Source organism: Saccoglossus kowalevskii, chromosome 12, assembly GCF_978046115.1.
Source record: "Saccoglossus kowalevskii chromosome 12, keSacKowa6.1, whole genome shotgun sequence".
Taxonomy (NCBI): Eukaryota; Metazoa; Hemichordata; class Enteropneusta; family Harrimaniidae; genus Saccoglossus; species Saccoglossus kowalevskii.
Genome location: NC_140652.1, coordinates 11,658,162 through 11,670,500, shown reverse-complemented (window position 1 = coordinate 11,670,500; position 12,339 = coordinate 11,658,162). Strand labels below are relative to the sequence as shown.

At 31.8% G+C, this 12,339-nt stretch overlaps 1 protein-coding gene across 1 annotated transcript in view; it reads right to left on the bottom strand.

Moving 5' to 3' along the window:
- Positions 1–12,339, bottom strand: part of LOC100367150 (sialidase-2-like) — an 87,114-nt gene that overhangs the window by 36,862 nt on the left and 37,913 nt on the right. The window contains exon 2 of the mRNA XM_085506133.1: positions 10,747–10,786. Coding sequence (XP_085362259.1) covers positions 10,747–10,786 — 40 coding nt within the window. The remainder of the gene's footprint in view (positions 1–10,746; positions 10,787–12,339) is intronic.

The following is a 12,339-nucleotide window of genomic DNA, read 5'->3' as shown; positions in this document are numbered from 1 at the left end:
GGCATGAGGGCCTTGGGCCCCTGTTCCCTTGCATAAAAAACCCTTTCGGTTTTATCAAATAGTCACAAAAAAAATGTTATTCTTAGACGACATACGAGTATACACCTTGAAATTTTGCAAAGTTATTTACTGTGACAGATTCTTGAAAGTAATACAAACATAATGATTGAGTTAATTTTGCCAAATTTAAAATGGCCACTAGGTTAATGATAGTGAGTATAATGATGTAGAATATGTCATATACATCATATATTACATGCTATATAGAAAATCCTATCCTTTAGTTAGGCTTCAAGCATTATCATGCTAGTACATCTAAAACTTGGGTACACCTGGTTTTTTATTTAATTTTCCCTGTTAGTTTGAAGCGCAATTTCGAAAATATAGTTTAAATGCGTGTTAACTTGTGTTATATTCATGAGCCAATAAAAGTAGAGAAAACGACATACTTGAGAGATAAGCTCACAATGACATGATTCATCAACAGCATGTATTTCTTTATTAATTATATATTATGAAGTTATGACAAGAAAACCGTAACTTATGCATAAAGGCAGTCTAGAGATCATATCGGTCGACGTACAACAGAGGTCGATGCCACCTAATACTACCCGGGTAACCTAAGTCTTTATTATTATTATATCATTTTCATGCAGTAATAATTTAATGAGATAGCGGCCTGAAATGATAGTAAAATGGAATTTCCACTGTAAAGGTTTTAGTACGGTGACGCGATTCTATTTTCATCGTGCACATGCATTATCGCTTCAGCAACCAATATTTAACAAAACAAAGAATTCAATCATTTTGATCATGTGATCCATTGTTCAACCACTCACTCCTGTATTTACATGAATGATACTTGTAAACCGTTCATATACTTGCACTGTATTAGTTACATACAGGCTGTTTAGCTAGCCACCTGTCATTTTTGACAATCACTCTATGTTATGGTTAGTTGACAGGCTAAATTTCTAAATGTCAACTTTTGATAGAAAACTGTTAGTTTTTACAAAATAGTTACAAATAATCCACACAGAATAGATTACAAGTCTTCAGCTACAGACCAGCAACTATTATCTTACATTTAAATGTAGATTTTAGGACAGTCGCTTTTCATTTTCTGACTATAACCAGGTTACATAACTGGAAATAATCATCAGATTTCCTACTTTTGATGAAGTAGACAAATATTTGTTAAAACAGTGGCTAGCAGGATAGAGAAGGAATAATTGGGAATCTGAACTTGGCACCTCCATTTGTGCTTCTAGGTTCTTTGATTCACATGTTTTTATCACTATCGCAAACACGTCTTTAGGAAGAGTTTGAATGCAAATTAACACTGTAATACTGGGAGATAAAGGACCTACTCAATGCATCAATGCATTTAAGCATAAATTTTGAGGCATTTGATTTTAATTGTCGACAACATTATATACACATAGAATAATGCCATCACAAACAGTACAATCTGTCCATTTTAGGAGTCTGTTAAAACTAAACACGATTTATCTTCTTTTTTCTTGTTAGACTTGATATAAAATAACTCTATAAACACTATTGAAAACAAAAAGTGCGAGAGTAGACTGAAAGTTTCCGCCACTTTTTCATGGTTGATGAGACTTAATTCATTGAAGCATTCTCACTATGATATCATTAAGAATTGATCTATTCTGACAAAAAAAATGCACAATTTTACGTACATGACATACATGACGAGGAACACGAATTATTTCTGTATCCAGACCTATAACCTAAACCTACCATAATTCAATAATATAAAATTAATAAGTTAACGTACCAATTTACACAAAACTAGTTTGTACTTTAATCATGTTGATAACCAGAAAATGCAAAATTAAACATCTTTATTTAACATAACGCCTGCTGAGAGCATCCACAGATAGCCGCAATGAATAGGGGGAAAAAACATCAGACGATGATGCAATATATGAAGCTATATGTCAATGTGAAAATGAATAAAACTACTTACATTAACTATTAGTACATGTGGATGTTTGTGGGGTCTAAGTAATAAACTTATACTCGGTGATTTCCTGCCCTAAAACAGAGATTTTTCTACTCTACAAAATTTTAAAATAATAATTTAAGTAGTTTTTTTAGTAAATTAATTCATTTTAGAGAAAGTTGATTTAAAGAAAAATGTAAATAGGTTTAGTTTATTGAAACACGTAAAATTTCCCGGAAGGAATTGGTTGTACATGTACATAACAAGAACAATGTACGTACATTATGTAAAGTAAAATTATGCACAACATCTCGATCAGTACATAACTAAATATTTTTCTATTCCAAGGGTTCTAAGTAAAAGTTGAAAACAGAAAAAGTCCTTATTTAATTAGCAGCTGCACCAAGAATTCATGTCAAGAAAATTAAACTTTTTATTTTGAATGTTTGTGAAAGCATTTTGCCATGGCTAAAGCAATCTTGAAAGAAGTTACCATATTAGCTTCATTATAAAAACAAATTAACATTTATATTTATACTGGATTATTAAATAAAATATGACTTATTTTGATTATAAATACTGTAAAATACTTTACTTCACTTGAGTTTAATTTTCACTGCTTTCGCTGAAGGAATGGTTCAGTGAAAATAAAATCCAGCAAATATACCTTTTTTCCTATATTTTACATTCAACTCGTCAAAAATCAGTGAAAATAAATTCCATACAAATCACCCAAAAAGTCTTTTCAGCAAAATTAATCCCAGCTAAAATAAATTATTTGACAGTATACATAAACCTCTGCTATTTACATAAGCACACATACTAAGTAATAGAGCAAATAGGTATATGGAAATAAATTACATGTTATTTGGTTTGCTTTAGGTGTTATTTGTAACATGGAATTGTTGAGCAGACTTAATATTGACCAAAAAGGGTCCAGACACACAGCTATCTGTGCACATGATTTGTCCTTGTTTGTAAATATTTTTTGCTGTGACAAAATTTCACATTCATAAAAATTTATTGAGGTCTTGGGATTATGGAACATTATTCGATGAACTGATTTTGTTCAAATTGTACTGAACTTCAATTTGCAACGAGTTTCGAAAATTTATTTTGTCAATAATTTTGGCTTCCCGTTCAATTGTTCATTTGGATTCACAAGATTTATTTTCGTTCTGCGACTCCAAGTAAATGGAAACAAGGGTGAATTATACTCAAATATTCCCAAATACCCAAATAGTCTAATATTTCACGTAATAGTACGAAGACTTCAAAAAAGATTACAATATTCTCAAAGTACATCTTTGAGTATATACTGAAACTCCAACAAAAATGTTGTTTCATTAAAAAATTAATGAATAATTACTTACTACATCACAGAAGATTGTTTGAATGATTCAAGTGTCAATCATAAAAAATAAATAAAATAGCTAGAAAGGTGAAGGTTGTTATAATCTATGAATGTCCCATTAATTGTATTGATTTTTTTTACTGATGAGAACATTAAAATTACCTTAAAATATCATTAAGAGAAGTAATTAGTTTCATTTCAAAATAGACTAAAAATAAATAACTTGATCATTGTAATTACGATATGCTCTACGAGTTTTACTTTTTAATGATGGATTGAGCACATCAAATTAAAGGTAGGAATTCTATTATAGTGCTTGACATTTATGTTTTAACAGCAGATGGTTTGGACAAGTTTTGTAAAAAAAATAATATATCATCAATTTCTTCACATTCTGATGCTTGATAAAATTCTCAAGTAGAAAAAAAATCTATCCTTCTTAACACACGAACAATCATGCGCTCGACCTCAATCAGTTTTAACTCCTTTAAAACCATCATAAATTAAATTTGTATGTCACTTAGAAATTACACTTACTGAATACAATCAGTGTTTGAAATTTCCCATAATTGTGTACGAGACACCATGGCAGGTAACATTCAAATTTCACAAACCCTGCATTAAAAATAAATTTAGAATACTCCACATTCTGTTGACACACACAACGGGTAATTGAAATTTCCCATTTTAAATTGTTAGATTTTGTTTCACAATATTGTTATCAGCATCAGATGAGAATGGCATTCAATTTTATCTAATAGTATTATTTAGTAGAATTGCATTTTCAAAATTTTTACTGAAGCAAACTGTGAACAAAACTTTTACCATACCACTGGGCATGTAAGTTTTGATTTTTACCTGCCTGTTTCAGGCATACAGACAGATAGTAATTTCATACACTGGTATTATTTATGAAATATAGAAATGGTGTGGGAATAAATATAAATATTAAATAATATACGCAATAAATATAATTTTATACTAAAGAGGAATACAAATAATTACCACACTTTGACCAGAAAACTTATTAATTCTATAATCGGGATGATAAACTATTTCAAAATAAAAATTTCATGTTTTTTGTCAACAATATCTTATTAACAGAACAAGTCACTTCGCGATGAGCATCTTTTGCAGTCAGTAATATATATTTACAAACATTTTTGTTCACTATTGGCGATCCGCTCCACTAGGATTGCCCTTAAAATCAATTTTGTGTGTCTCTGTGTGTGATTTCCAGTGTTTTCACGTAATAATTCTTCTGTGATTTTTTTGGCTTGGCATATTTCCCTCAAACTTGGCAGGCAGATCACACTATCATCCTAGTTATTAGGTAAAATCTGAAAATTTTTATTTTTTTTATTACCGAGAAATTTGACTCTTCTGTGATTAACAGCCAAAAAAATGTTTGTATACCTTCTCACCCTACAATTCTAGGATTAAGTAGCTCATTCTACTCAGCTTGAGTGTGCATAAATTTACTGGTAGTTTTATGTCTATTTTCATTATCGAGAAACTTGACCTCAAAGTTGGGGTAACTTTTCACCAGCGGCTTTTAACTGCTCTGTGTTTTTTTTTTGGCTTGGCTGATTTTGTTCATACTTGACAGGCAGGTTGGACCACCACTAATTGAAAGAAAATTCTCGCTCACTGCTGCCATGGCAACAGCCAGAAACTGATTTTTGGATACTTTCGCCCCAAATTTATTACCTCCTACCAGTCTTGTAATTGCAGTGTATATGATCATGTTTTTTTATTTTTATTTTGGCACACTGGTAAGAGATCACCGACGCTAATATTGTTACACTGTATCAACGTAATCTCAACGCAACTATGAACTATGAATGAACTGTAAATGCTGCCTTCAATCAAGAAAATACTATTGCAAAACGGTTGGAAATAATAAATTTAACAGCAGAATACAATGACAAGTGACTTCTAAAGACTGAACGTTTTTTTTTGCGAACTTCGTATACGGGGCCCGGTTTTAGTTATAAACTGATGTTAGCTTCACGTTCATGTCCTACCATGGCAACAACCGAAAATATGAAGTTGCTTGTTTTTGACCGGAGCAGAGTGGAGCGGATCGCCAACCAGCCTACTGGCTTGTTTTATAAACTGGCTTGGCAATTCCCACCACCAATTAGACCATGTCACAGCATTTCGGCTACTTTTCCAACACATCCTAAATCACTCGATAATTTTGTGTACTTTACATTTGTACTATGATTACATTTTAAGTTACAATAATTTTAATGCATACATATACACTCACAAAAATACTCCCAAAATAAGAGAAATTAGGATATAGCCTTGACAAAAAGGCATTATTTTTCTTTGTCTTAATATTGCATTTTTTTTTATATCTGTGTAACTTCATGTGTAAATCCTGATGAAATTTAAAGTTCAGTTCACAACTAACGGTTTTGCAATATTAGAGGCTGTGAACTTGTCCATGGAGGCTGCAAATTAATAAATATTGTATTCACTGACATTTATTTTGTAGTTTCCACAGTATCTTTTTGACTCCCCTGTGCGAAGCACAAAAAGGGAGTCTTTGCAGTTGTGTCTGTCTGTGTGTGTGTCTGTCTGTGTGTGTGTCTGTCTGTGTGTGTGTCTGTCTGTGTGTGTGTCTGTCTGTGTGTGTCTGTTCCACTGATATCTCAAGAACCATACATTGATTTTTGATGAAACTTGGTGCATAGATGCTCTGGGCCAATGCACAGATTTGATTAGGTTTTGGTGAAAATCCATGCATATTAATTATCTAATTTGCATGATAATTAGCTGATTTTTAGCTGTTCCATGACTTTTCCACTGATATCTAAAGAATAACTCATTGGATTTTGATGAAACTTGGCACACAGATGCTCCAGACTAATGCACAGATTTCATTAGTTTTGGATAAAAATCTGTGCAATATTAATCACCTAATTTGCATAATGATTAATCAATTTTCGGCTTTTCCACTGATATCTCAAGTAGTAATCTTCACATTTCAATGACACTTGGTACATAGATGTCATAGGACACTGCACAGACCTGATAGTTTTTAGGGTAATATGAGTACTTATTAATTACCTAATTTGCATAATTAATTAATTTTCAGCTTTTGATATTTCAAGTAGTAATCATCACATTTCAATGAAATTTGGTACATAGATGTCATATGATACTGCACAGACCTCATAGTTTTTAGGGTAATATCAGTACATATTAATAACCTAATTTGCATAATTAATTAATTTTCAGCTTTTGTTATTTCAAGTAGTAATCATCACATTTCAATGACACTTGGTACATAGATGTCATAGGACACTGCACAGACCTGATAGTTTTTAGGGTAATATGAGTACATATTAATTACCTAATTTGCATAATTAATTAATTTTCAGCTTTTTGCCTGATATCTCAAGTAATAATCATCATATTTCAATGAGACTTGCTACATAGATCTTCTAGGACTGTGCAGAGACCTGATTAGTTTTAATTGGATATAAATTACTTAATTTGCATAATGTTCCACTGATATATAAATAACCCTGAATTGGATTTTAATGAAACTTTTAAAGAGAACTATGCAGATTAGTTTTTGGTAAATATTTATGCTTATTAATCACCTAATTAACATAATTAATTAACACTGATATCTCAATTACTGATCATCACATTTGAATAAAATTTGGTACATAAATGCTCTAGGAAAATAGACAGGCCTGATTAATTTTGGGTTAAAATTTGTTCATATTAATTCTCTAATTAGCATAATAATTCATAATTTTTTTGTTCTGTTCTGTTCATATTAGATACCTGATTTACATAATTAGTTTTCAGCTTTTCCATCAATATCTCATGTACAAGTAATTTTGAATTAATTTTTAATGTGTCTTCAATACTCTCAGCACACGGGAGTTCTTTCCAAGCTTTCTTTGATTCTTACTGGTGTGGCTACAGTGACTGTGAAGTGTTTTTGTTTTGTCGATTGTTGTCAGTTGTTTGTTTTGTGTTCTTGGAATTTGTCAAAAAAATCAACAACAGTTAAATACGACCAAGTAAACGTCAGAATATTAAAAAAAACAGAAACCTAAAAATCAGTTGCCCATGCCAAGAGAGCCGCAAAACCAAAACAATAACAATCTGTCGGCCTCGCCGTCCACAGCAGCGATATGATTTTACACATCGAAATTGAGAATCGCATGTGTAGACATATTGCATAGAAATGAACACTTAATACATCTATCCCGGCCAGCAATCGAATCATCAATCTTCATGAGTGACGTAACTGGCATTTCCATCTATTTGCTTCTATTCCCACTATCCTAAAACGCTCAAGTGAATGTTGTCAAATTCGCGAGTGTGCGTATTTTTGTACAGTGGCGTAAACATTGCTACAATCAAAGACGCGCTGAACAGAAAGTCAATTCTGGGCTAGTACCATTGTCAAATTCTGGGGAGTAGAAAACTATTTATATGGGAGACGTTACAATAAGGAACTATTAAAATTGTTCGATTTGCATATCAAAATCCTTTATTGGAACAGAGCATGTTCTATATTCACCAAAAAACAAAGTTGTTATGTTTCTAGACACACAACAGACTCGAAACAATAGAAACAGTCTGATCCGAGCGACCTACGTTCTTGAAAATCGAGTCTTATCGCCCTTGCGTTTCCGAGCAAAAAAACGTTGAGGCCAAAAACGACCGATTTTCGCCCAATTTTCTATGAATTTTTCATATAAATTTAGCTAATTCAATCCAGCGGTTAGATAGGGTATTTATTAGAGACGCCCGGAGAACCAAAATTTGGGACGTGAATCGCTCCGGCGACTAAAAATCGGCAAAAATGGCCAAAGGGGTGATGGACTGCATTTCAAAAACATATTTTATATATAGGGTATATAAAAATCTAGCTGTTTCAGCTAACAGCTAGGCAGCTTAGAATTTATCTAGAAATTTCTTAAACCAAATTAATTTTGCTCTATTATTGACGCACGTGTTTACGTAAATTAAAAAGATTTTTCCATGTATATAATATTTCAATGATTCAGTATAAACCCAATTTTAAGTTTATATGTGCTTCTATTGGAGATGCAATTCTAATAGAGAAAATATGGTATTTATTTTTTTAATTTTATTCAAATCTATTTATAGAAATACCAAGAGATCAAGTCAAAAGAAGCAGCAAGGTAAGACATATAAAAAGTTAATCCTTCAGAAGTAGGTCAAATATAAATTCAAAAAGCAAAGAAAAAAAGGATTATATTTATGGTCAGTGCGTGACAGTTGCATTGTAAGAGAAGAAATGAAAAATATCGGGGATTGTACTCCGGGGTATTGATAAATCCCTATACAGATTTAAAGATTTCAGCATCCAAGGCCTTGAATTTGTTGTAATTATACAGACATTCAGATTTCTATTCTACTGACACAGCTGAGCCTCTAAGGGAGCAAAGCTAAGTCTGTGATGATAGTGTACTACAGTATCAATGATTTAATTTGTAGTTCTATTTTCATTCATTCTTGAGAGTGAATATCCAGGAATTTTCATTGCTTGGAAACTTCGTCCGAACGGGGACTAATTAAAAAACTGAAGATATCATTAGAAAATATTACTTTTTACCAAAACTATTCATCAAAACTAGAGAATTGAAGATATCATCATGAAATGAACAAATCTTAGCAAGGTCTGCCCAAGGTATATACCGGTATACACCAAGTATCAAAGCAATAAGAATGGTAGTTTCCAAGAAAAAGTCAAAAAAATAAAAAATTGACTCAGACAACGACGGGAAAACACTCATATGATAAGCTCCGCTTGACAAAGTCGACAGCAGAGCTAAATACTGTACTTTAGGCTAGTTGCCGAGACTCTCCTTAACAGTGTAATAAGGATTGTCTCATAGTTGAGTTTGTGATGTTTTTTCAACTTTATCTTTTTTCACCGGCTCTTCGCCTGGCGTTCCACAGCAGCTGGTGCAGAGCCCATAGAAATAGAAATACATGGTACAGTGGTGCTAATGGTAGCAAAATTTACTGGTAAAATTAATAAATATTTTGGACAGTGCTGTGACACTGAGAAAGAGCATTTTATCACATGACATGCAGTAGCCCAAGGCACACAGATGACCAAATCTTGTCTTAGGGCTACCAAAATTATATTTTAATACCGGTATTATATGTTCCAAAATTATATTTTTAGTAGTCCAACCAGACTACTAAAAATTTTAAAAATATTAATACTTTGTTTTTTTCAAGTAAAAAAAATTTTTATGGTTGTCCGACACAAATTAACAAATAATACAATATAATTGGGCTACCAGCTTTTAAAACTGTTAGCCAAGCAGACTTCCATTAAATTTCGTTCATTTTGAATTCATAATAGTAGTATCCTATATAATATATAGATGTTTTACACTGAGAACATCAAACTCTAATAATCACCTTGTCAACTCAACTGAGACTAAGTAACCATGAGTTTTAGATCTGGATGGCACAAAATGCAACAAACACGAGTAAAAAAAAACATTATACTGAGGAAGAAATCAAAGATGAATCTCACTTAATGCCCACTAATAAAAAAAAATCATTAAAAAATGTTGCATGACAAATTTTACAAGCCAGCAATTAACACATCAATTTGTAGATATACTGGATCATGTTTTACTTTGAATTGAATTTTTTAAATTTCTTAGCAGAGAATTTCAGCAGGATTTCATTAATTTCTGTAGTTATGAGTCTATGCGACTTGCAGTTTGCTAATTAATAAGACACATGATGTGCTAATCAATATCTATTTTGCACTAGTGCTGCATGCCTGCATGGCCATGATCATTTTGCTTGTGTGGCAATCATAATGTTTTTGTTAGCAAAAGCCATAAATATACAGAATATTTTGCTTCTATAACTAAAGTAATCATATTTATATATGCTTTATTGAAAAAGATCAGAATATTTCCTTTAGTTTATGTAGCTAATTCTACATTGCTGAAAAAAGTTCAAAGATTAAGAAATGTAGACAATGAGAAATTATGGTCCAAGAAAGAAGAAAGAAATTATTAGGATCAAAAATTATTTCACCATGTATGGCAGAAAAAATTACTGCATCCAAAAGGTTTAAAATCAGATATCAATAATCGCCTCAGTAATCTATGAAAAACAACACTGAATGCAATCAAGTATCAGAGTATAGCAAAGTTGTTTCCAAGATGGCTGCCAATCAGCCATTTTTCTCTGATAATTAAGTAAATTGTTGTGTATATGTATGCCATTACATATTCCATTTATGTGAAGTTTGAACAATATCGGCTGATGTTCTGAATAACCAGAAGAACAGAACCAGAATTAATACTTCCACGTTTTCAGACATCCAAACAGGGACTAACAAGTCATAATATTAATAAAATTAAAAATAATAAACCATTACCTGAAGGTATCATAGCCATGGTCTCCTTGTCCAAAGATTTCTGCAAAAAAAAAAAAAAGAAAGTTAACTTCTTCCAAAGTTCAAGACCACAATATTGATTGATATACATTCGGTAAAATTAACTGAAAGACTAACTTAAGCCCCCCCCCCCCCCCCCCCAGTGGATAGTTACCATTTCGGCAGTATTACAACGCTTTCACCGAAAAATGCATTGTGGGAGAAAACTCAACCTAATGGCAAACTACTGTATAGTGCTTAATTATTCACTGCGGTTTCTTTTCACTGACCGCTAAATGCACTAAATTGAACCCCGTGAAAATTTAACAAATTTAACAACAACAAATATTCTTTTTTCCACAAACCAGTGAATTTAAAACTCAATGAAAATCTCTCGGCCCCCAAATCTGCTAAAATATTTCAACAGTAACATCATACAGGGAACCTAAAATAGTTACCAAATTTGCTCTATTAGAAACATAAAATATTCTAAAATAAAATCAATAAAATATTACTTATTTTAAACATAGAAATACTTGTGTAGTATACGCAAAGACATGCTCTATTAATAGGAGCAAATATGACTTCTACATCCCATGTCACTGAGCAAAAATGTAAAGAAATAATTTTGATACTAGAGATCCTGCAAAAATGAAAATTTTTGCAATTTTTTATCACATTTCGGACTATTGGTTCTCAAAAAATTGTCATAACGGCTTCATAACTCATACTAATGTAAGTAAGAATATGAAACATAATATTCAATTCCGACTGAAACTCTGATGGTGGTTGCTATGCAACATGTGTTCAAATTTACTGTAAACGAATAGCTGTTTTGATTATGGACACACACACGATTGTCACCACATGTTCCCATTTAAAAACATACAAGTCACGTCTTTTTCTGTTTTTGAAATATTCAGTTTTTATGAAAAATGCAATTTACCGATAGAATAAATATGTTGAAAAATGTCATGCACATTGATTTTGGTAAACAAATTTTTTTTTGGCTCTCAACTGTAACAAAAAATGATTATTAATTAGCATAAATGAAACATTTCTAATAAACATCGATTTATTTCTGTAAAAAGAAGCAATATTCTATTCTATTCTATTCTATTCTATTCTATTCTATTCTATTTTATTGATAATATTCCCAAACACAACCTCATAGTTGTACAAAACACAACAGTATTTCTAATTCAGAAAAAACCCAAATATAATCATGTTAATAACCCATAAAAAATACACAAACTAAGGGCACTGACACAGATAAGAATTCCCCAGGCATAATCAATGAGTGATTCATCTACCTATAAAAAGATAGAATGATTATGTCTATGGCAGCATATTGCTCGGATACCACACATTATAAAGATTATATATACTATTGCTGATCAGTCTCGTCATTATGGCAACGCATACACTGTATAATATTGTACATATTTATCTCGTTGGGAGCTAAGTGGGTAAAACCAAACATGGAATATGAACGCTAATCAATTGACGATTTCCGAGTTCTTTGTAAAAATCATTTAAAAAAAAACAAGTTTTTCCATCACCAACGTAACTGGACGCACACGGTGGGGTCACTAT